We start from the raw sequence: 26,383 nt of genomic DNA, 5'->3' as shown, positions 1-26,383 counted from the left end.
CCTTTGGACTGAGGACATAGCTTCTGTGTTTGTTATAACCCATGGGTCTGAATGAGGCCAGGCTCACTCTACTCTGTCTACACTGAGGTCCTAGCTGTGTGGCCTGAATGATCTCTATATGACCCATCCTCAAGTAACATGGGTATAATAGGTAGTCAATCTTCCAGTACCGTTATCTCAGTTCAACTATTTGGGAGCACTGTGACCTCTCTTTAGGTGCCTGTGTAAGGAATAGTACCAAGCAGGAAAGGAATGATTTGCTTACCTCTCCTAGTTTTCTTGTTTCCCAAGGCTTTCCTTCTCTCTAGAGGCATTAAGATCATAGAATAGAGAGAGCCTGAGCTTTGTTCTTGGACAGACATAGGTTCAAATCCCAGCTCTTCCATTTACTCTCCTCTTGAGCACATTATTTAACGTCTGTGATCATTTTATCCACTGTAATTTTGGGATAGTGCCTGATAGATAGTAAGCCTTCAGAAGAAGTTCATCTCCCTTGTTCCATTGCTCCACTCCACCTTCTTCATTGTCCAGCTTGGAGCACTGTGGGGAAATTACCCACTCTGCTTGACTTTTTTAAAATTTATTTTTATTGAGAAATATCCACACACATACAGTCTAACCATATTGTACAATCAGTGACTCACTATCATCACATAGTTGTGTATTCTTCACCATGATGATTTTTAGAACATTTGCATCACTCCAGAAAAAAGAAATAAAAGAAAAAAAAAATTCATACATCCTATACCCCTCCCTGTCATTGACCTAGTATTTCAATCTACCCAATTTTTACCCTTTATCTCCCCCTATTATTTTTTCACTCTTATTTATTTATTTATTACTCATCTGTCCATACCCTGGATAAAAGGAGCATCAGACACAAGGTTTTCACAATCACACAGTCACATTGTAAAAGCCATATAGTCATACAGTCTTCTTCAAGAATCAAGGCTATTGGAATACAGTTCAACAGTGTCAGGGACTTCCCTCTATCTACTCCAATACACCATAAACTAAAAGGGTTATCTATATAATGCATAAAAAATAATCTCCAGGATAACCTCTCAACTCTGTTTGAAATCTCTCAACCACTGATAATTTTGTTTCATTTCTCTTCCCGCTTTTGGTCAAGAAGGCTTTCTCATTCCCATGATGCCAGGTCCCAGCTCATCCCCAGGAGTCAGGTCTCACATTGCCAGGGAGATTTACACCCCTGAGAGTTAGGTCCCATATAGAGGGGAGGGCAGTGAGTTCATCTGCCAAGTTGGCTTAGAGAGAGAGGCCACATCTGAGCAACAAAAAAGGCCCTCCAGGGGTGACTCTTAGGCACAATTATCAGTAGGCTTAGCCTCTCCTTTGCAGACTAAGCTTCATAGGGATGAGCTCCATGACTGAGGGCTCAGCCTATTGATTTGGTTGTCTCCACTGCTTGGGAGAATATCAGAAATTCTCCAAATTGGGAAGTTGAATATTTCCTTTTTTCTCCTCAGTCCTCCAGGGGGACTTTGCAAATATGTTTTTATTCTCTGCCCAAATTACTCTGGGATATATCAGGGCATCACACTAACCTGTACAAACCAACATGATCTCACACCCCATTTAAGATTCCATGTAATTATGGTGTTCAAGTAAACTGACCATACCAGTTAAATTACATAATGTGCTACCCAAGATATAAATTTTGCCGCCTAATAAACATGTCTCCCTTTGGTGTTGCACAGAGGTTGAAGTTTGAAAATATGGGCCATGTCATCCTTTACCCAGTATTTTGATTTACCTTAGTCCTACCCAGATCAGCTTCATATCTCTAGATGAACTCTAATCATTTTTTCAACTTTTTAAACAGTTGCTGAATGGGGTAATGCTGACTTTCATAGTTTCAGTGCTCTAACTCTGAGTCTCAGGTGTCATACAAACACTTGAAATTTCGGGGAATGACCAAGTTATGTACAAATAGGTCAATATCTCAGAATTTAGAACACTGCCACCATACACACCAGTGTGTAAATGTCCATTCATATCCCCAGTCTCAGTTCCTCCGGTATATACCTAGCAATGGGATTACAAGATCTTATGCAAACCCCACCCCTAGCCTCCAGAACTACCACACTTCCCTCTGGAGAGACTGCGCCTCTCAGCTTCTCTACCAACAGTGAGTAGGTACATCTCTTTTATCACATTTTCTCTAGCACTTGTTTCTCTCTGTTCGTTTTTTTTTTTTCTCATTAAACTTTGTTTTAATGGGTCTCAAAATTCCGTGACAGATTTTTGGTCGTTTCCATTTAAAAAGTGCCGATTTTAAAAACTAATAACTTAAAACTGCCACATGAAAACAAATGGTCCACAAGACATTCCTTTCCTCCTGAAGGTTTTACAATGCATTGTTATCATTAACCAGCGTTTACTAGTAAGCTTAAATGGCCAGTTGAAACAAACAGTTCTGAGACCATTCTTCCACTGATTAAGACTGAGGTGGCAGGTATTATGAGGATTATTCATTTAGCTTTCTGAGCTTTCTGGGCAGACTTGGTGACCATGCCTGGTTTGAGAACACTTGTCTCCACTCGGCCCACAGGCACAGTACCAATACCACCAATGCTGTAGATATCCTGAAGAGGTAGATGCAAGGGCTTGTCAATTGGATGAGTAGGTGGCAGGATACAATTCAGAGCTTTAAGCAGTATGGTTCCACTGGCATTACCATCCTTACGAGTGACTTTCCATCCCTTGAACCAAGGCATATTAGCACTTGGCTCCAGCCTGTGTCATCATTCCAACCAGAAATTGGCACCAATGCTACTGTGTCAGGGTTATAGCCAATTATATTAATGTAGGTACTGACTTTCTTAATGATTTCCTTTTCTCTTCTGACTGTAAGGTGGTTCAGTGGAATCCATTTTGTTAACACCAACTATTAGTTGTTTTACACCCAGTGTGTAAGCCAGAAGGGCATGCTCTTGGGTCTGCCCATTCTTGCGTATACCAGCTTCAAATTCACAGACACCAGTAGCAACAATCAGGACAGCACAGTCAGTCTGAGATGTTCCTGTAATCATGTTTTTAATAAAGTCTCTGTGTCCTAGGGCATCAATGATGGTCACATAATACTTGCTGGTCTCAAATTCCACAGGAGATAGCAATGGTGATACCATGTGCACATTCAGCCTTTAGTTTATCCAAGACCCAGGCATACTAGAAGGGTCCCTTTCCCAACTCAGCAGCCTCCTTCTTAAATTTTTCAATGGTTCTTTTGTCGAGTCCACCGTATTTGTAGGACAAATGGCCAATCGTGATAAACTTTTCCGAATCTGTGTGTCCAATAATGACAATGTTGCTATGAGTCCTTTCCTTCCCCATTTTGGTTTAAGATATGACAATGTTGCTATGAGTCCTTTCCTTCCCCATTTTGGTTTAAGATATAGTTTAAGATATGATTTTCGTGACACCTGTGTTCTGGTGGCAATCCTGTTGTGAAAAAAAAGCTCTCTCTGTTTTTTAAAAATATTTTTATTGACAAATCTTCACACACATACATTCCATATATGGTATACAATCAGTGGTTCACAGTATCATCACATAGTTGTGTATTCATCACCATGATCATTTTTAGAACATTTGCCTCACTCCAGAAAAAGAAATAAAAAGAAAAAACTCATATATACCATACACCTTACTCCTTCCTGTCATTGACCACTAATATTTCCATCTACCCCATTTATTTTATCCATTAGCCCCCTTATTATTTATTTATTATCCATATTTTTTAACGCATCTGTCCATAGGATAAAAGGAGCATCAGACACAAGGTTTTCACAATCACACAGTCAAATTGTAAAAGTTATCTTTATACAATCATCTTCAACCATCAAGGCTAGTGGAACACAGCTCAACAGTTTCAGATACTTCCCTCCAGCCACTCCAATACACCATAAACTAAAAAGGGTTATCTATCTAATGCATAATAATAGCCTCCAGGATAACCTCTTGACTGTTTGAAATCTCTCAGCCACTGAAACTTTATTTACAATATTTTTATTGATAAAACAAAATATAAACACAAGCATTCTCCACATACGAATATTCCATACATGGTATACAATAAATTCCTCACAATATCATCACATAGTTGTATATTCATCACATGATCATTTCTTAGGACATTTGCTTCAATACAGAAAAAGAAAAAGAAAAAAAAGAAAAAAAACATTCATACCATACCCCTTACCCCTCCCTTTCATTGATCACTAGTATTTCCAACTACCCAATATATTTTAACCTTTGCTCCCCCTATTATTTGTTTATTTTTTATCCATATTTTTTACTCATCTGTTCATACCCTAGATAAAGGGACCATCAGACACAAGGTTTTCACAATCACACAGTCACACTGTAAACGTTATATTTTCATACGATCATCTTCAAGGAACAAGGCTACTGGAACACAGCTCTACAGCTTTCCTTTAGCAATTCAAATACACCATAAACTGAAAAGGGTTTTACAAATTGAAAATCCTTTCAAATTGCCACACCAACTGAGCCAAGTCAACCTACAGAACCATGAGATGCTATTATATTTTTGTTTTAAGCTCCTACTTTTTTTTGGTGGTACATGGACAGAGAATCAAACCTGGGTCTCCCACATGGCAGGTGAGCATTCTACCACTGAACCACCCATGTATCCCACCTATATTGGCTTTTTATATATATATAATATAACATATATACAAACTAAAGAAAGAAAAAAGCAATAGTTTTCAAAGCACTCTTCAACAAGTAGTTACAGGACAGATCCCAGAGTTTGTCATGGGCTACCATACCATCATCTCAGATTTTTCCTTTTAGCTACTCCAGAATATTGGATGTTAGAAGGAATAAATATTTTTTATCATTACCATTGACTTCTTTTTTCTTTTTGTCAAAAAGAACATATATACAAAAGAGCAATAAATTTCAAAGGACAGCACAACAATTAGTTGTATAACAGATTTCAGAGTTTGGTATGGGTTACAATTCCACAATTTTAGGTTTTACTTATAGCTGCTCTAAGAAATGGAGACTAAAAGATATATCAATATAATGATTCAGCAATCATACTTGTTTGTTAAACCCTACCTTCTCTGTATAACTCCACCATCATCTTTGATCTTTCTCCCACTCTGTAGGGGTATTTGGGCTATGCCCATTCTACTTTTTCATGTTGGAAAGGGCTGTCATAATAGGGGGTTGGGAGATGGAGCTAGCTGATGTTCTGGAGAGGCTGGCCCCTCTAGATTTCAGGACTTATCTGGTCCAGGGACCCATCTGGAGGCTGTAGTTTCTGGAAAGTTACCCTAGTGCATGGAACCTTTGTAGAATCTTACATAACACCTTAAATGTTCTTTAGGATTGGTAAGAATGGTTTTGGTTGGGGTTGGCAAATTGTGATAGGTAGCAATGTCTAACTGAAGCTTGCATAAGAGTGACCTCCAGAGTAGCCTCTCAACTCTATTTGAATGCTCTCAGCCACTGATACCTTATTTGTTACCCTTCTTTCCCCCGTTTTGGTCAGGATGGAATTGTTGATCCCATGGTGCCAGGACCAGACTCATCCCTAGAAGTCATCTTCCATGCAGCCAGGGAGATTTTCACCCCCTGGATGTTGTGTCTCAGATAGGGGGGAGGGCAACGATTTCTCTTGCAGAGTTGGGCTTAGAGAAAGTGAGGCCACATCAGAGCAACAAAAGAGGTCCTCCAGAAGTAACTCTTAGGCATACCTATAGGTAGGCTAAGCTGCTCCACTACATACATAAACTTTACAAGAGCAAGCCTTAATATCAAAGGCTTGGTCTATTGGTTTTGGTGTCCCTAATGTTTGATACAGTATCAGGGGTTTCTCCTCTGGTAAACTTTAATAATTTCATATTTTTTCTCCCATCCCTCAGGGGACCTTGCCAAAACTTTTTAATAATCTACTTAATATATCCTACTGTGTATCCAGGTATTATATTAAGCTATACAGGGTCAAAGGCCCTAATTCTTATTCTGGGCTCCTGGTGTTTCAATTGTTTAAATGAGCTAGATTTGTGCTACAAAAAATTTAGTTTCCAGACAAAAAAAACTTTCTTCCTTTGGTCTCAAAGACTAGGTGCATTTCTGAAATATAGACAATGTCTTCCTTACCCCTGTGTTCTGAATTACCTTAATTCTGATAAGCTACATTCTTATCTCTAAATACCAGGCTATACATATATAAAACAGCCTCTCAAATTTCAGAAATAATATTTACCACTCTGGACTAAATGTGACTGCTGTAAGAGCTTACAATCTAGGCCCCTGTTTTCTTAAAAGCATTTTCTAAACGAGACCATATGTTCTAGTTTGCTAGCCGCCAGAATGCAATATACCAGAAACAGAATGGCTTTTAAAAAGGGGAATTTAATAAGTTGCTAGTTTACAGTTTTAAGGCTGAGAAAATGTCCCAATTAAAACAAGTCTATAGAAATGTCCAATCAAAGGCATCCATCCAGGGAAGGATACCTTTGTTCAAGAAAGTCGATGAAATTCAGGGTTTCTCTCTCAAGTGAGAAGGCACATGGCGAACACAGTCAGGGTTCCTCTCTCATCTGGAAGGGCACATGGCGAACATGGTGTCATCTGATAACTTCCTCTCCTGGCTTCCTGTTTCATGAAGCTCCCTGGGACACATTTTCCTTCTTCATCTCCAAAGGTTGCTAGCTAGTGGACTCTGCTTCTCATGGCTATGTCGTTCTGCTCTGCTCTCTCTGAATCTCTCGTTCTCCAAAATGTTTCCTCTTTTATAGGATTTCAGAAACTAATCAAGACCCACTCAGATGGGTGGAGACACATCTCCCCTAATGCAGCTTAACAACTACTCTTGATTAAATCATATCTCCATGGAGATGATCTAATTACAGTTTCAAACATACAATACTGAATAGGGATTAGAAGAAATGGTTGCCTTTACAAAATGGAACTATGATTAAAACATGGCTTTTCTAGGGTACATACATAATTTCAAACAGCACACCATACAATAATTGCTTTTTTGTTTCTGGCTTATTTTGCCTCACCAAATGTCCCACAAGTTCGTTCACAGTGTTGCATACCTCACAACTTCATTCTTTTTAGTAGCAGCACAATGTTCCATCATATGTATACACCATCGTTCACCAATCTGTTTCTCAGTCAGTGCATCCTTCAGCCATCTGCATGCACTAGGCATCATGTATAATGCCCAAAGTCCCCAGTCCATCAACACTCTCAGTTTTAGATAATTTCATTGTTCCCAAGAGAAAGATAACCAATACCCTCACCAAATAGAAAATCTAAATCTCTCCTTAACTCCATCCCTCCACCCATTATTTACTAGTAGTGTTGCTGTGGTACTGCTAATATTTTCCTGTTAAACACAGCCAATAGCATGCAATAGTAGTTTTCTCCCTGTACCCTGAACCTAAACACTCCTTATACAGAAATCATACCTTTGAAGTAGTTCATGCAAGAACTTATTTATATTTGTATTGTTAATCAGTGGGACATATAAGTCTATACCACCTCTTTCAACCATGTTTACCTTCAATATGATAATATTATTTATAGACCCACTAGAGAACCACCTTCACTTCTATCTATTCCCTTACATTTGAGTTCAACCCCATTGGCTAACCATTCATCCATCTCTAGTTTCTATGTATCTCTAAGTCTCCTATATTTTGTATTATAACCCCCCAATTTTACCTTTACCATGCTCATAAAAGTGGATTTCATACAGTATCTATCCTTCTGTGTCTGGCTTATTTCACTCAGCATTATGACCCCAAGGCTCATCCATCTTGTCATGTGCTTCAGGGCATCATCTTGTCTTACTGTTGCATAATATCCCATTGTGTGTGTGTGTGTGTGTGTGTGTATGCCACATTTTGTTAATCCGCTCATCTGTTGATGGGCATTTGGATTGTTTCTATCTTTTGGTGTTTGTGAATAATGCACTATGAACTTCAATGTACAAATGTCTGTTTGTGTCACTGCTTTCACGTTTTCTGGGTATATACCAAGTAATTCTGCTTGACTTTTAACAAAATTTGGATCTCCCCAGCTATTTTGGCTGGATGTGGACAAATTATTTACCATTTTAGTTCACTAACATGTGGTTGGGATTTTTCAAAAGGAACTTTAGTAAGCAAATAGAAGCAAAATCCAAAAACAAGGAAGTGTATAAATTACAAATGAAAGAATCTATACAGCACATATTCCTAATCATAAAGTAGCTGTACTGGTTTGAAAGAATTATATACCCTAGAAAAGCCATGTTTTAATCCTGATCCAACCATGTGGAAATAAAGTTTCTTTTAATCCCTATTCAATACTGTAGGTTGGAATCTTTGATTAGATTATCTCCATGAAATGTGACTCGCCCAGTTGTGGCTATTAATCTTGAATTGGAGAGAGATGTGACTCCACTCATTCCAGTCTTGATTAGTTTGCTGGAATCCTTTATAAGAGGAAACATTTTAGAGACAGTCTCTTTTTAGAGTCACAGGAACCACAAGAACCACACAGCCAGAGACCTTTGGAAATGAAGAAGGAAAATGCCCCGCAGGAAGCTTCACAAAACAAGCCTGGAGAGAAAGCTAACAGATGTTGCCATGTTTGCCACGTACCTTTCTATTTGAAAAAGAAACCCTGAACTTCATCAGCCTTTCCTGAGTGAAGGTAACCTCTTGTTGGTACCTTATTTTGGACATTTTTATATACTTGCTTTAATTTGGATATTTTCACAACTTTAGAACTGCAAGCTAGCATCTTATTAAATTCCCCTTTTTAGAGGCCATTCTGTTTCTAGTATACTGCATTCCAGCAGCTAGTAAACTAGTAGCCAAAGCTCAGCCTCAGATTAGTTTAGCTGGTACAACCTCCTGATCTCACAGGTCTAAATTTATTTTCTTTAGCCTTTACTGGTTGTGATGGTTTGAAAGGATGTATGTACCCTAGAAAAACCATGTTTTAATCCTAATTCCATTTTGTAAACCGTTTCTTCTAATCCCTATTCAGTACTGTATGTTTGAAACTGTAATTGATCATCTCCCTGGAGATGTGACTTAGGGAGTCACATCTTGATGTGATCTTGATGTGATCTTGAGTGATCAAGAGTGGTTGTTAAAATGGATTAGGTGGAGATTTGGGTGCATCTTGATTAGTTTACTGGAATCCTATAAAAGAGGAAACATTTTGGAGATTTAGAGATTCAGAGACAGCAGAGCAGAATGACATAGCCACAAGAAGCAGAGTCCACCAGCCAGCGAGCTTTGAAGATGAAGAAGGAAAATGTCTCCCAGGGAGCTTCATGAAACCGGAAGCCAGGAGAGAGCCACATGAAAGCCAGCAGATGCCGCCATGTTCGCCATGTGACCTTCCAACTGAGAGAGAAACGTTGAACGTCGTTGGCCTTCTTGAACCAAGGTATCATTCCCCAGATGGCTTAGATTGGACATTTCTATAGACTTGCTTTAATTGGGACATTTTCTCGGCCTTAGAACTGTAAACTAGCAACTCATTAAATTCCCCCTTTTAAAAGCCATTCCATTTGTGGTATATTGCATTCCAGCAGCTGGCTAACTAGAACACTGGTAATTAATCCTGGTTCTATGTTTATGAAACTCAACTTCTTCCCCTCTTGTTCTAAGCTGTTCTCAACCCTGGCTTACCCCTGGCTACCTGTAAAAACCACCTGGGTTTTTTGTTAAATATGTAGATTCTGAGGGCTGTCTCAGAATTTGGAAATTCTGCTTTGAGGTCTGAGTAGGAATTGCATAATTTGTATTTTCTTTAGTTGTCACCCATCATTCTGTGGTGCCATAACGTCTTCATCACTGCCATCGTTATCCTGGGAACTTATTTAGCAGATAATTCCACCTTTATTCCTGTGTTTTGAAAGTTACCATCTTCCTATACACACTTAACTTTCTGTGTCTTAAACTTCTCGCTTAGTTCCTGTTTCAGACTAAAGGCCATCTCTTTCATTTTTTAACTTTTTATTTTGAAAAAAAAATCAAACAAAAAAAGTTGCAGAATAGTGCAATAAACACCCATCTGTCTTTCACTTCTGCCTGCCAGTTAACATTTTGTCACATTTGTGTTTTCCCTCTTTCTCTCTCCTCTCTCTCCACACATGTGCACACACACACAAATTTATCTCCTGTTCCCTGTTCAGTTAACAGAGCAGAGGTGATTGACTCATTTCTTGAGCCCACTGAATGATCGAGTCTCCTTTTTTGCTTAACATGTCAGCTTCATCCCACTCTCCCAGGGGTTCTCAGTCATGACCCATTCAGACACCAGCTTTCACCCTCACTGGTGAAGTGGTTAACAACAGGAATGTACTTTATAAATGCATTTAGAAAAAAAATCATTTTGTCACATCCTGTGTTCTGTATTTCTGTCGCTTTGAAGTAACTGTGTTCTCTAACCCTTTGGTAATCCTCTGTGGGGGCTCATCTCCCTTTACTCTGATCTGTATGTCATGTTCTCTGACCATGAGGTCACTGCAACTTCTCCTACCATTCCCAGGTGACTGGCCATATCCTCCTCTGATCCCTGTGTGATCTGTTATGAACTTCACTAGCTTCTCTGTTGCCTTGTCCTCTGCCCATGCTAAGCTGTCACCCTGGATGACATGGCAGCCTCTCAAGCCAGTATGGAACACATTCTTCTGCCATATTAAGATCAACGTGAAGAGTTCTGGGAAGATGGTGGAATAGGATAGGTCAACTTCGCCCTGGCTCCAAGGCACAGCTAGAGAAGGGACAGAAAAATTGACAGGGACAGCGATTCCAGAGTGTAAGTGACCTGGGAGGGTCTTCTACACCACATATGGAGGCCCTGGTTGAATAAGCAGAAGAATTGAGATGCAAAGAACCAGAGACTGTCCAGCTAGTGCAAACAGCCTAACGGAGGCCCTCAGCCCTCAGGAGCGCATGGACAGGGAGACAGGGACAAGGAAATAAGCCACGCAGCGTTCCTTGAAAACGCTGCTCTCATGGGCATTGCTCCTGCCCCACGACTGGAGACTCCTCCACACCCCATGCACCTGAACCCCGTCACCTGCCCCCCACACTGCACTCCAAGCATCCCTCCCCATGCATCCCCACCCCCGCCCCATGCATCCCCACCCCCGCCCCGCGCATGTGTGCAAGCCAGTCCCAGCCTGACACACCTCTTCTCAGCAAGCGCACAGTCTCGCCCTGCCCCTCCTCAGACCCCGCACCTGCGTCCAGTCCCCAACCCCCACCTCCCCTTCCCTACCCCATGCAGGCAGTCACCTGCGCATCCAGGCTGTCAACACTCACCTTCATACCTTGGCCACACCTGCCCCCAGCCTATACCGTCACGCTACCCCACCCCACTCCCAGCTCTGTGCATGCACACATCAGTATCTGTACCCCCCCCCAAGTGAAGTTCATAACAGATCACACAGGGATCAGAGGAGGATATGGCCAGTCACCTGGGAATGGTAGGAGAAGTTGCAGTGACCTCAGTATGGTCAGAGAACATGACATACAGATCAGAGTAAAGGGAGATGAGCCCCCAGGGAGGATTACCCAAGGGTTAGAGAACACAGTTACTTCAAAGCGACAGAAATACAGAACACAGGATGTAACAAAATGATTCTTTTTCTAAATGCATTTATAAAGTACATTCCTGTTGTTAACCACTTCACCAGTGAGGGTGAAAGCTGGTGTCTGAATGGGTCATGACTGAGAACCCCTGGGAGAGTGGGATGAAGCTGACATGTTAAGCAAAAAAGGAGACTCGATCATTCAGTGGGCTCAAGAAATGAGTCAATCACCTCTGCTCTGTTAACTGAACAGGGAACAGAAGATAAATTTGTGTGTGTGTGCACATGTGTGCACCCGCATGTGCCCACTGTAGCCACGCCCCTCAGCTCTGGGCACACGCTGAAGTGCACATCAGGGCCATACCCGCCTCCAGCCCACTGAGATGCAATCCCACCCCACTGCCCCTGAGCTCTACCCACGCACACCCTAGACCCACGCATGCACACAGCCACATCCTCCCACTGGGCATCCACGCATCCGTGCACTGACCTCTTGACCCCTGTACTCCAGCCACCCTGCCCAAACACGTGCACACCCTTGCCCCGCCCCACCCCCACATAAGCGCCCTTCTCCCACACCTGGCAGGTGCTCTCCTGCACATCTGTGCCACATGGCTCCTGCCCTGCACACGCGTGCACGTCTGCCTCCCCCAAACCCCCACACCTGTGCACCTGCTCCAGGGTCCTGCCTATCCGACATTATCCGCCCCTGATATACACCCCACTTACCGTGTCCCTACACACTCGGGCATCCACATCCCAGCCCTCCTTGACCCCTTCCGCTGTGCAAGGACACACTCCTGCCCTGCTCTCCCTGCATCCTGACTTCTGTGCCCTGTACCCACACCCTCACACCACAACCCACACGCTCCACACAGCCACCTGCATCCTGCCTCAGCCCATCCGCTCAGCCTCCTGACCCACCTCCAGCAGTGCCCTACCTCTGTGTTCCCCATGCCACACCCTGCTCCTGAGCTCCAAGGCCTGCCTGAGCGGCACCTCGCTCTCATGGCCCCACACCTCCCCAACCCCGCAACATGTACCCCACACTCACAGGCACCAGTGTAGCGTCCCCTAGCCTTCCCTAGGCATATGTGGCAGCAGGCATCTCAAGGTCAAATTTTTTCTTTTGTGCAAGATGCAGGCGCATCTTGTTAGGAGCATTCTCAGAGAGCCAAGAAAGTATTTCCCAAGTGGGGTATTTATCCTCTTATGCCCCTGTGTCTTGGTCCATCGCAGTCATGTAGTAGCTCCAGTGGGCCAGCTACTTGGGAGAGGCATTAGTGGAGAGGTCATTGTTGGGTCCTTGGGTATTTTCTCTCTTCCAATTGAGGAGCAGCAGTTGTTGACTGAGAGAACCTGCTTCTCATTTAGTACAGAACAATTAGAATCTACCAAATCTACCTTTAAGCAGGAGGTAGTATTTTACAGTGGTTGAGAACTCAGGCGCTGGAATAAGATGGGACTGGCTTTGAGCCTTGGGTCTGCTACTTCCTAACTGTAAAATTACTAGCTGAATGAACACAAGTTTTATAACTTCTTTGTGCCTCAGTTTTCTCAATTGAAAATGGAAGTAATAATCTTTACCTCATGGGATTGTTGAATATTGTCAGCTAATATTTGTAATACACGTTGTGATAGTTAGGTTCAGGTGTCAGCTTGGCCAGGTGATGATGTCCTGTTGTTCTGTTGCTGTGGTCTTAAGTCATAAAGCATGTGAAATTCATCTATGGCTGATTATATCTGCAGTCAGCTAAGAGGAGTGCCTTCCACAACGAGTGACCTTTCATTTAATTAGCTGGAGGCTTAAAAGAGAGAGGTCAGAGGGAGCTCAACACAGCACAGCTCAAGCAGCTCAGCATACCTCATCTCAGCACTCGCAGCTCAGCCCAGACATTCAGAGATGCAGAAAGAAATCACCCCAGGGCAAGCTGTTGGAACCCAGAAGCCAAGAGAGAATGCCAGCAGAAGTCACCACGTGCCTTCCCATGTGATAGAGAAACTCAGATGAAAGCTAGCTGCCTTTCCTCTGAAGAACTATAAATTTTTAATTAAATAAATCCTCTTATTAAAAGCCAATCCATCTCTGGTGTGTTGCATTCTGGCAGCTTTAGTAAACTAAAACACATATGATACATTAAAACAGTGCCTGTATATAGCCAACACTCAGTATTCGTTGTTATTATTATACTTGTCTATTTGAATTGTGAGGATTAAGTAATTTATTCGATTAATTTTTCAGAGTGCCCAACCTATAATAACCCCAATAATGTTAACTTTAAAGCCAAAAAGCACCCCTAAATGTAATTTAATTGCAGTGGCCACCAGGCTTCTAGTGCAACAGGTAGAATCTTCTTTAAGAGAAAGGGCATGACTGGGCAGAGGAGACCTCTGTTCTGCGTCTGGGAAATGAGAGAAATAGGCAGGCCCTGGCCAGGGGTGGGGATGCCTGCATAATAACAAGGCTGAAAAAGATCCTCACCTCTGCTTACTGATGTGGACCCGAGTTGGTGCTGGTGACAGTTCCTCCTCTTTGTAGTTTTCACAAATTGAACTGGGGGAGCTTTGGCAATGGACTTCTAGAAGGCTCTGGGGTTATTGCAGGCAGCGGGGACAATGGCATGCTTAGTCTATACAATGTGACCCACATCTTGTCTTCAGGGAAGGAGCCGGTGATTACCCAGAGACAGAAGCATAAGGGAGCTCTCAGGGCCCTTGACTTTAATCCTTTCCAGCTACTGAATTCCAGGTAGTCAAACATAGCCACACCACAGAGTAACAAGTCTAAATGGGAGCATTCACTTACGGCTTACAGACCTTAACTCTGACCCCTTCCCATGCTGTTACGGGCAAGGCTTTGGATAGTTCCAAATATGGGCCTCTAGCCCCCCTTTCCTGCTCTCATCTCTTTCTGGGATGGCTGTGTCTCCAAAGCCTATTCTTTCCACAGAGCGACCTCCTGGCCTCAGGAGCCAATCATTCTGAAATCTTCATTTGGGATTTGAATAACCCAAGTGTGCCAATGACACCAGGATCCAAATCACAGGTGAGAAGGCTCCTGGCACTGTTGCTTAGAGTGTACAGCTGACTTTTCCAAGGAAAGTCTTGAATTTGAATTCTGTAGCCAGCCAATACACAGGAGGTTTCAGACATTACCACTGGAGGGCAGTGAAACTCCACACTCTAGGATGCTACCAGCCAGTTGGTAAGCAGGGTTGGGAGGGAGAGCAGAGGGTGGGTGGGAGCTGAGTGGTGACTAGTGGTCATTAGCTGTCCTAGGAGGTTTTGAAAGGAAAATGAAGAAGAGGGGTAGAGTAAAAGATGTTAAGGGAAGGGGCTGAAGCGCTATTTGTTATTAATACAGTTTAGGCAGGGTTGGGTAGGGCCCTGGGCTCCCTAAAGAGAGAGCGAGTAGGACACCCAGATATATATGTGTTCCTTGTGTAGGTAAGGTCAACCTTGCCTCTGTTTATGGTTGTCCCATGCAATGGGGGAGCATGGGGGGGAGCTGCTCTGTCTTTTGTCTTCTGCCTGTGTGCGCCTATCTGATGGTCTATAACTGGGCCCATCTTTTTGCTTCCTTGGCTTTTTCCTGACTTATGCTAACATTACTGTGGGATGCATTAGGTTGAATTTGATGACACTTTGTGCTTTTAAAGTAGCAGTGCTTTTCTTTCTGTCTCACTCTTTCTGGGGGATCTTGGGGGATATATACCTCTTTCACTATCTCTCTTTCTCCTCTCTTCGTTATAGACAAGAGGGCTATTTTTAAATCTTGCCTCTATCCTCTCAAAAGCACCTTGGGTTAGAGGAAAATATCCAAGTCTGCCATTCTCTCAGCTTTTACATCAATATCCTAAAGGATCCTCCATGGAAAATGTAACTCCTAGCTCCCTGAGACTGCTTAGGTTTTGATAGCTCCATGTCTATTCTTGGGCTTTCTGTGGTTGGTTGGGAGAGGGGAATAGCAGATGTCCCTTGGTCCAGGAGGTGACAAGTTGTCCCCTCTGCCATCTGCCTCAGGAGCCCCCAGAGGCTATCAAGGCACTGTCTTGGAACCGGCAAGTACAGTACATTCTGTCTTCTGCCCACCCCAGTGGCAAGGTAGTTGTGTGAAATCTCCGAAGAACCAATCTATCATCAAAGTCAGTGATCACAGCAGCAGGGTGAGTAGTGGAGACCAGGATGCAAACTTGGGGTCTAGTCTCTCCTCAGGCCTGTCGGTTGAAGCTGCTTTCAGCCACTGCTCATGTGCATTCAACCCCGTAGCAGACTTGCCATTGAGCATGAAAGCTTAGGAAAGCTAAAAATCTGATCTGAAGGTTTCTTCTATTCCTTACTTATTCATGGTTGCAACTTATTCCCTGATGTCTGTGGTATTCTCAGTCATATAGAAGATGACACAAAACCTGCCCTTGGAGCAGTCTCATTCTAACTGGGCAGAAAAAGGTTCATAACCAGAAGAGTCAGATAACATCACCTGTTGGGATGCACTTTGTTCACAGATGCATTGCTCAGGCCTGGCCTGGCAACCGAACACAGCCACCCAGCTGGTACTCTGCTCAGAGGATGATCATCTCCCGTGATCCAGCTGTGGGGCTTGCATTTTGCCTCCTCACCCCTGAAGGTGCTGGAGAACCACAGCAGGTAACATCTGTTGTGTTGTCCCCACCCAACATCTTCCCCAGGTTCAAAGCCATCCCAGTGAACACACAGTCCTAAGTCCTGGCTCCAACCCCAACTAACATGAGTTCCTTCCCAACTTTGGGTTTTGAAGAATAGTCTGAGATTCCATGCAACTTCCAGAGATGGGAATGGATGTAGGATCATGAGAAATACTGAAACCAGTCTTTAGTCCACCTGAAAGAGTCTCCAGACTCTGATCCAAGGCTAATGCTCATTTCCTTAGGATAAGGTTACCTCCTCCAGGTCTCTTCCTTAATAAAAGCAACTTAGCTTCTGTCTATTCTGCTAATAGGCCTGCCCTTGAAGCTGTAACGCTTGGATCCACAGCAGAGGGAAAAGTCACCCCCACCCCCACCCCCCATCTGTTCTTTCTAACCAAAGGACCTTGTTACCTTTCTACCTTCTTGGGGGTATTTGAGGATTAGGTCCTCACTACCTTCCTGAGATAAAATTCTACAGAAGAGGGTTCATCCATAGAGATGGGTGCTTACCCACTTCATACTGATTCACAGTCCCTGCTCTACAATCAGAGAAAAGCAGGCCATTCTGCGTGACTCCTGGGAGGCGAAGTGGTTCAGTGCACAGGCTCTGGAGTTCAATTTGGGTTCATCTCCCACTAGTGGCTGTGTAACTGTCTGAAAGTTACTCAACTTTTCAAAGCCTTGCTTTTTTACATTTGTAAGATTAAATCAGACTACCTACTTTAGAGGGCTGGGATTTATCTCAGATATATATAAGGTACTCTACTCATAGCAGGCATTCAATAAATGTTAGTTTCTCTTTCCTTTTCAAAGGGATCATGTCAGGATCATGGAGTCGAGCTCATTCTGAGCTGCAGCTCAGTAGTGCCAAGGACAACCAGATCTTGAGCTGGAACCTGGGGAGCAATAAGGTAGGCTTGGCCTTCTGCAAGAATGTCAGGATGGGAGGTGAGATGGTAGAGGAATCCCAGCTACAGCTGTGTTTTTTGGGTTGCGTTGCCTAAGTCAAGGTTTTGTGGTCTGCATGGCTGTTAATGGCTGTGTCCCCTGATATTAGGTGGCACATGAACTACCCACTCAGAGCACCTGGTGCTTTGATGTTCAGTGGTGCCCTCAGGACCCTTCAGTGTTCTCTGCTGCCTCCTTTGATGGTGGGATTCGTTTATATTCTGTGATGGGTAGGAGCTGGGAAGTCCAGCAGATGAGATAAGTTGACAAGGTTAGAAGGATTTGGTGGAGAATGCTGGAGAGAAGGAGCTTCTCTGTGGGCAGAGAAAGTAGCAGGGGGGCGATATGTGGCCTGGGAAGAGGTGGGGTCTGTTGGAGCCTAGGAGACCAGAGCCCTGGGTTTAGGAGGGCTGGGCCTTTGCTCCAGTGCCCATCTTCCTGGAAGGATGTCAGTTACTGCCACAGTACAAAGGAGGCCTTCATTTTAACTCTTGTTCTTAGATGTTTCCTGTAGTCAGTGACATAGGACCTCTTTACTGGGACCATTATTTCAGCACTATGAACTGTCTTGTCTCCCTCTTTCCCATATCCCCATTTGTGTTACACTCCATTGTGGACTTTGGGCACAGTAGGTTCTCCAAGAATCATTCCGCTGCATGGGAATCACGCCCTCACTCCCAGCCCCAGCCCCTGTAATATGAGTATCCAGCCTTTTTATGCCACATTCAGTGTCCCAAGTGTTCCTCTCAAAATGGAGTTTATAGGTGATTTCCTGGCTAAATCCCCACTTCAGACTAATGATACAGATGCCCTTTGCCCCAGATCTCCTTTCCTTTCAAAGGCCAGCCTCTCCCGCCATTGCAGGTGCCAGGACAGATGGCCCAAGCAACAGTGATACCTTCCCTGAAAAAGCCCCCCTAATGGATTAGAAGGCCAGCAGAAGCTTCATTTACTGTAAGTGTAGTGTGTATATAGGGGGTGTGTGTATCATGTGCCCAGGCTAGAGCAAAGTTCTTTTGGAGGTTTATTCCCACTGCTTCTGTCCTATATTAGGTCCCACTTCTTCAGTATAGAATCACTATAGCTTCCATCTCATCTACCCCTTCATCCTTTCTCTGCCCTCCTTGCCGTTCCAGTCCTGTCTAAAAAAATTGATTGATTTAGATCTCTTGGTTATGGAAAATAGCCTGATTTTTCTGTAATCTTTATATGTCTGGATTGGCACTAAGTAATACAAAGCAGGGAAGAAAACATATTTCGATTTTATTACGTCACTCCCCTTCTCATAACCATTGAGCCCCCACATCTTGTAGACCGAAGGCCAAGTGCACATAGGGCCCCCCTTGCTTTTCCAGTTTTCATTTCTACTTCATTCCCGTGTATTCCTTATGCTTCAATTACATGTGACTACCTTCTGTTCCATAAAGAAGTCCTCAACTCTCCTGCCTCTTCAGCTCTCTCCTGTGCCCAATGAATCCTTTCAAGACCTTACTTAAATACCTTTTGATCCTTTCAGTGTAGCCTTTCAAGGTCCTGTTTAAATGCCATCTCCTCCAGGAAACCCTTCTTTAACCCTAGTCAAAATCAATGTCACTGATGTAATCCCACAGATTTATACTCCTTTAATGATACATTCTAACTGCACTGAAGTTGTTTATATACGTATCTGGAGGTTATAATAGATTGTTCTAGTTTGCTAGCTGCTGGAATGCAATATACCAGAAACGGAATGGCTTTTAACAAGGGGAATTTAATAAGTTGCTAGTTTACAGTTCTAAGGCCGAGAAAATGTCCCAATTAAAACAAGTCTATAGAAATGTCCAATTTAAGGCACCCAGGGAAAGATACCTTGGTTCAAGAAGGTTGACGACGTTTAACGTTTCTCTCTCAGCTGGAAGGGCACATGACGAACATGGCGGTGTCTGCTGGCTTTTTGTGGCTCTACCAAAAGGGACTGTCTCCAAAATGTTTCCTCTTTTAAAGGATTCCAGCAAGCAACTCCACCTTCAGTGGGTGAAGACACACCTCCATGGAAATCATCTAATCAAAAGTTAACACCCACAACTGGGTGGGTCACATCTTCATGGAAACAATCAAAATACTCCCACCCAGCAATATTGAATGAGGATCAAAGGGCATGGCTTTTCTGAGGTCCACCACAGATTCAGACCAGCACAGAGATTATATATAATAATGGATTCCTTGAGGTTAAGAATATGTCCATTTTTTTAAAAATATGGAACGCTTCACGAATTCGCATATCATCCTAGCGCAGGGGCTATGCCAATCTTTTCTGTATCATTCCAATTTTAGTATATGTGCTGCTGAAGCAAGCATGGATATGTCCATTTTTGAATACCCTAAGCAGTACTTCTCAAACTTCAATGTGTTCAGAAATCATGGAGGATCTTGTTAAAATTCAGAGTCTGATTCATTAGTTTTGGGGTAGATCCCAAGATGCTGAATTTCTAAGTTCCTAGTTTATTGCCCTTGGTGCTGGTCTGAGGACCACACTCTGAATATCAAGGCCCTAAAGCACCTAGCAGAATGTTTACATTTTAGGATTGAACTGTAACAGTTGCATAAAAGCAGAGGTTCGAGGTAAAATTAATACACTCAGAGACAGTGAGGTGCCCAGCTCTGAACTAGATGTCAGGAGACCTGAATTCTTATCATAGCTCTGCCACTTACTAGCTGGGCGATCTTAACCTCTCAGAACTTCAGTGTTCTTATCTGTTAAAACAGAGATAGTAGTATCTTCCCAGCTTATATTAGTAAATTAACAGGAACCGTGAAAGAGAATGTGTAAGTACTTTGTAAAAGCATAAAGTACTATACAAATAAAAAGTTAAGATGGTTTTGTTTCACTAATTTCTGTTTTAGATTTTTTCCTTTATTCTTTTTTAAAATTTTAAATTTTATTAGAGCAGCTGTGGGTTTATAGAAAAACCATGAAGAAAGGTGACCAGCTTTCTCCCAAACTGGTGAGGAAAAACAAAGAAGGGTAAATGTTAACTTCAAGAAAGTTTCTTTGCAGAAAGTAGAGAGTTACCATATACACACACAGTTTTCCCTTTTATTAACCTTTGCATTAGTGCAGAACCTTTGTTACAAATGATGAATGAATATTATTATAATTATGTTTTTAACTATGTTTCATAGTTGACATTGGGGTTCACGTTCTGTGTTGTAGAGTTCTATATTGTTGATTTAAAAAAAATATTCTGGTAACATATACAACCTAAAATTATCTGTTTTAACCACTTTCAATTACATAGTTCAGTGCTGCTAATTACAGTCACAATGTTGTGCTACTATCACCACCTGTAGGAGTCATGACAAATAGGAATTCTGGTGGGAAAGTTCATTGAGAATTTGGATCTTAGGATAGGAACTGGTGAATAGTTAAAAAATAAAACAGAAGTTCTCAACCTTGGCTGCACGCTAGAATGACTTGGAGAGCTTTGAAGAATACTGGTATCACCCCCAGAGATTCTGATTTTATTGTCTGGAGTGTGATCTGACAACCCTAGAAATTCATTTTAAAAGAGCTCTCTAGCTGGTTTTAATGGGCAGGGAAGGTGGGAACTGCTGGAATAAGGACCTTTACTATGCACCCATCTTGTGCCAGGTGCCTCGTATAAAATATCTAATTTGGCACTGAAGTGGGGGTGTTGCGGTGGGCAAAGGCACAGAAGCAGGAACGAACCAGGTGTTTGAGGGATGTGAAAAGATCACATAAATGAGCAGGGAGAGCTGTTTGGAGAAGAAAGCCCGGCCCTGATTTTGGAGGATTTTGTGCACTAGAGGTAGAAGGGTTAAGCTCTCTCCTGTGGCCTTATGTAGTCATTACAAGCTCCTGAGTAGCAACAAGGACAGGGTGGTAACCTAAGGGTTGGATTGGAGGGCGGGCAAAACCAGGCCAGCAATATAGTCAGTAATTTAGGTGTGCTAGTAGTGGGAATGAAATAGAGGGACCTGCATGAGAGATGCTGGACAAGAAGAAAAGACAAGACTTTGTCACTTGGCTGTAGTGAGTCTAAAGGTTGTGATAATGCCAAGCCTTTTAGCCCATTTTAGGAAAATGATGATTTAGAACAGGTGAGAAGATGAGCACCAGGTGCCGAAGTTTTCAGCTGATGGTGCTAAGCATGCAGATGTGGTTTGGGTGTGGGGGGCATATTCCATGCTCAATTCCTGACCCTGGCCCACACACAGGCGTGCTCTTACTATCGATTTCCTATCTTAGTATTGAACGGTACATAGTTTCCCCTTTGATCCTGACTTGGTGTTAGTTTTCAGCTTGAACGTTAATATTATCCCTCCTTTGTTTTGGCTCACCAGTTTGGGGGAGAGCTGGTCACCTTTGGCCTCTGCGGTACCCCTGCCCACCAGCTGCCACAGCCTTGCCCCCACCGAGTCTTCATCAGTCAAGTCACCACAGAATCTGAATTCCTGAAGCAGTCTGCTGAGCTGCAGGAAGGCCTGGGATCAGGAAGTCTAAACTATTGTCAGAACAAGATCCAGCAAGCTTCACTGCAAGACAAAGAGATGCTTTGACAATTCTTGAACGTAGGAAGCCTCAAGGCTGGAGGCTCAGAGGTATTTACCCAAAGCCTGGAATCCACATCTGATATTCCAGCCTGAAGTATCAAATCCAGGGGATACAAAACTAACTGTGACCCAGATTACAGGCATTCTAACTCTTATTAGTTTTTCCCCTACACTGCACCTACCCACTGGACAAAAAACACTTCACCCTTTACCAGAGGCCCAGAGACCCCTTGTGAGGTGGCTAGGGGAGATGAGGAATGCAAGGTTGTTTTCCTTTGTTGCCACTATTGCTGATGTCCTAGATATTTTACCAAAGCCAAGGGGAAGGTTTTTCACGGTATTATCCCAAAGGGTAGGTAGGATAAGAAGGAATGACAGAAGGGTAATCATCATGAGCAGGCTCTGAGTCTTTTCCGAGTAACCCAAAGCAAGTCACTGTGGTGGAACTTGTGGTTCATGTCCCACCATACTCTGGATACATGGATTCAGTTTAAGTTCTAATTAATTTCAAGTTGCTTATGATACCTGGAGGAGTATTATACCTGTCAAAGGAAATGAGCAAATGAGCGGAGAGATCTAAAAGAAGTAAGGGAAATAGCTGACTGGACAGGCAAAAGAAACAATGAGGTTATGAGACATGCTGCAACATGGAAGAAGCTTGAAAATAAGTGAGGCCCATAAAGACAACTATTGTGAGATATCGTTTATAAGAAATGAGTAGAAATAGAAAATTCTCAGAGATCAAAAGTAGATTAGAATTTGCCAGGCAATGAGGGGAGATGGGAAGGGGAATGTTAGTTTGGAAAAAATTATTTTTAAATTAATAGTTAAAAAAAAGATAAAAAGAACTTAAACATAGAGCTTTCATATAACCAGGCAATCCTAATTCTTGATATATACCCAAAAGAACTGAAAGCAAGGACTCAGATATTTGTACACCAATATTCATAACAGCATTATTCACGATAGCCAAAAAGCAGAAGCAACCCAAATGTCCATCAACAAATGAATAGATGAGCAAAATGTGGTATAGATGCTGTGGAATATTCTCAGCCTTAAAAAAGGAATGAACTTCAGATGGATTGTATGGTGTATGAATATATCTCAATAAAATTGCATTAAAAATGAAGTTCTGATAAATACAACCAAATGGATGTGCCTTGAAGATACCATGTTGAATGATATTGTATGATTCCACTTACATGAAATAGCAAGAATATTCAAAATCATGAAGACGGAAAGTAGAGTACAGGTACCGGGGTGAGGGGCGGGGGAATGAGGAGTTAATGTACAATGGATATAGGGTTTCAGTTTGGGGTGATGGGAAGGTTCTGGTAACGGGTGGTGGGGTACTGCACTATTGTGAATGTTATTAATCCCACTGAACAGCATGCTTGGGAGTGGCTGAGATGGGAAAATTTATGTTGTATATATATTTTCACAATTTTTTTAAAAAGAGCAATTAAAGAGACAGTGATAATTGTAATACATGATCCTGGACTGGACCTAATAATGGAGGAGAAAAGGCTCAAAAGGATACTACTAGTTTGACAAAATTCAGGATCCTTTTCTGATAAAAAAAAAAAAACTTCAAAAGGTAGGAATTGAAGGAAACTTCCTCATTATGATAAAGAGCATTTATGAAAAATCCATAGCCAGCATCGTACTCAACAGTGAGAGAAAGCCTTCCCCCCAGGATCGGGAATGAGACAAGGATGCCACTGTTAGCACTGCTACTCAACTATGAGCTGGAAGTTCTAGCTAGAGCAATTGGACAAGAAAAATAAAAGGCATCCAAATCAGTAAGGAGAAAGTAAAACTCTCATTATTTGCAGAGACATGATCCGAAACTGTTAAGCTGTGTTTGGGTAACCTTGATTCTTGAAGATGATTGTATAACGATATGGCTTTTACAATGTGACGGTGATTGTGAAAAACTGGTGTCTGATGTTCCTTTTATCAAGGGTATGAACAGATGTATAAAAAGCATGGATGGAGAATGAACAAATAATAGGGGGAACAAAGGTTAAAGTAAATTGGGTAGATGGAAATACTGGTAGTCAAAGAGAGAGGGGTAAGGAGTATCTTTTTTTTTTCTGGAGTGATGCAAATGTTAAAAAAAATGATCGTGGTGGTGAGTGCTCAACTATGGGATGATATTGTAAGCCATTGATTGTACGCCATATGGAATGTTTGTATGTTAGATTTATTAATAAAACCATTTTTAAAAAGACTACAATGAGATACCACCTCACACCTATAACAGTGGCTGCTGTTAAATAAACTGGAAACTACAAATGTTGGAGAGGATGTGGGGAATTAGGACTCTTACGCACTCCTGGTTGGAATGTATAATGGTACAGCTGCTATGGAAGATAGTTTGGTGGTTCCCTAGAAAACTAAATATCCAGTTCCCTATGACCCGGCAATATCACTACTTCGTACATATCCAGAAGAGCTTTTTATTCTCTACACAAATTACTCTGATATATATTGGGGCATCACATTAACCTGACAACCCAACAAAGTCTCATGCCCTATTCAAGATTTCATGTACTTATGGCGTTCAAATAAACTGACTATACAAGTTAAATTAGGAAATGTACTACCCAAAATATAAATTTTGCACCAAATGAACATCTTTCCCTTTGCTCTCACACAGAAGTTGAAGTTTTAAAATATGGACAATATCATCCTTTACCCTGTATTCTGATTTACCTTAGTCCTATGCAGATCAGCTTCATTCATATCTCTACTTGAAGTCAGATCTCTTTTTCCGCTTTTTAAACAGTTCCTGTATGGGGTACTGCTGACTTTCATAGCTTCAGAGCTCTAATTCTGAGTCTCAGATGTCACATACATACCCAAAGTTTCTGGGAATGATCATGTTATATACTAACAGCTCAGTATCTCAGAAGTTAGAAATAGCAGTTATACCTCCTGAATATATGTGACTGCTGTAAGAGCTTACAATCTAGGACCCTTTACAATAGGCACCAACCTGATAGCCCATGCTCTCAACTTCTGTTCACCAAGTTTTATATCATAGTTCATATGAGTGAGACATGATAATATTTGTCTTTCTGTTTTTGACATTTCATCCAAACATACAGTCCTTAAGTTTCATTCACCTAGTTGCATGCCTCCCAACTTCATTCCTTCTTGCGGCTGGCTGGTAGTCTGTTGTGTGTGTCATCATTGTTCCCCCTCCCATTCCTCAGTTGTTGTACCCTTAGGCCACCTCCATCCGTTGTGGATTGGGATCACTGCCACCATAGACACCAATGTGCAGATGTCCATTCATGTCCCCACACTCAGTTCCTCCAGGTACAAATATAAATAAGTTCTTACATGAACTATTTCAAAGGTATGAATCTTGTACAAAGAGTAAATAATAGAGGGCTATGGGGGGAAAGCTACTACTGCATGCTACGGGCTATGTTTAATAGGAAGACAGTGACAGTATCACAGCAATTGGGGGTGTGTGGGAAGGACAAGAGTTAAAGGGAGGTCTGGATTTCCTATTTGATGAGGGTGTGTTTATTGGTTATTTTTCTCTTGGGAGCAAAAAAAATTTTCTAAAATTGAGAGTGTTGATGATTATACAACTAAGTGAGGATAATGTGAGACATTGATGCTGACTTTGGACATTATACATGATGTTCAATGGATGGAGGTGGCTGAAGGACACACTGACTGAGAAGTAGAATGGTGAACTCTGGTGGAGTCACATGATTGAATATTGTACTCTACAGAAAGGAACAAAGTCATGAGGCATGCAATGATCTGAAGGAACCTGAGGGACAATATATGATACAAAATAATCCAAAAACAGAAGAGCAAATATTGTATGGTTGCATTTAGAAAATACTTATAAGAAAATTTGGGCCTAGATTGCAAGCTTTCATCGCAATCACATGGTTCCTGTATGGGGTACTGCTGACTTTCATAGCTTCAGAGCTCTAATTCTGAGTCTCAGGTGTCACATAAATACCTGAAGTTTCTGGGAATGATACTGAAGATACTAACTTCAGTATCTCAAAAGTTAGAAATAACAGTTACAACTCCTGAATATATCTGACTGCAAAGTCAGTCTGGAACTGAAATTGTTATATCTAGATTTCGAGAGGCTGTTCTATATATGTGTAACCTGGTATTTCCTAGAATTTTGGATACCTGTATGACACCACAGACTCAGAGTAGGAGATCTACAGGTCCAAAAGGCAGCATTGCCACATGCAACAACTGTTGCAGAAATTTAAAAAGAGATCAGGCAGGTGGGCCACAGTGGCTCAGCAGGCAGGAGTGCTTGCCTGGAGATGCCAGAGGACCCGGGTTTGATTCCCAGTGCCTGCCCATGTTAAAAAAAAAAAAAAAAAAAGAGATCAGGCTTCAATTAGCGATAAGAATGAAGCTGATGAGGTTGGGCCTAAGGTAAATCAGAATACAGGGGTAGGGAGGACATTGCCTGTATTTTAGAACTCCACCTGTTTTAGGAGACCAAAAAGGAAGAGAGGTTTATTTTGTCCAACACCTAAATTTTCTGTAGCAAATAATCTGATTCAACCTGTCTGGATAGATCAATTAAATAACCCAAATA

General features: G+C 42.2%; 1 protein-coding gene and 1 non-coding gene across 2 annotated transcripts in view; one reads left to right on the top strand and one right to left on the bottom strand.

Annotated features, from left to right (window-relative positions):
• The window catches only part of SEC31B (SEC31 homolog B, COPII component), a 30,702-nt gene extending 8,826 nt beyond the window's left edge, over positions 1 to 21,876 (top strand). The window contains 10 exon segments of the mRNA XM_077124461.1: positions 14,154 to 14,363; positions 14,567 to 14,660; positions 15,638 to 15,734; positions 15,737 to 15,780; positions 16,120 to 16,189; positions 16,192 to 16,270; positions 17,075 to 17,192; positions 17,339 to 17,500; positions 18,052 to 18,183; positions 21,574 to 21,876. Of these exon segments, the coding sequence (XP_076980576.1) occupies positions 14,154 to 14,363; positions 14,567 to 14,660; positions 15,638 to 15,734; positions 15,737 to 15,780; positions 16,120 to 16,189; positions 16,192 to 16,270; positions 17,075 to 17,192; positions 17,339 to 17,500; positions 18,052 to 18,183; positions 21,574 to 21,876 (1,309 nt within the window).
• On the bottom strand, positions 19,460 to 19,562 carry LOC143654632 (U6 spliceosomal RNA). Its single transcript, XR_013161838.1, has one exon. It is a non-coding gene; the product is annotated as a U6 spliceosomal RNA (small nuclear RNA).
• Positions 21,877 to 26,383: the final 4,507 nt, after the last annotated feature.

The sequence above is a fragment of the Tamandua tetradactyla genome, chromosome 13 (genome assembly GCF_023851605.1).
Source record: "Tamandua tetradactyla isolate mTamTet1 chromosome 13, mTamTet1.pri, whole genome shotgun sequence".
NCBI classification, from domain to species: Eukaryota; Metazoa; Chordata; class Mammalia; order Pilosa; family Myrmecophagidae; genus Tamandua; species Tamandua tetradactyla.
The sequence above is the reverse complement of the archived record's forward strand: the minus strand, read 5'-3'. Positions and strand labels throughout refer to the sequence as shown.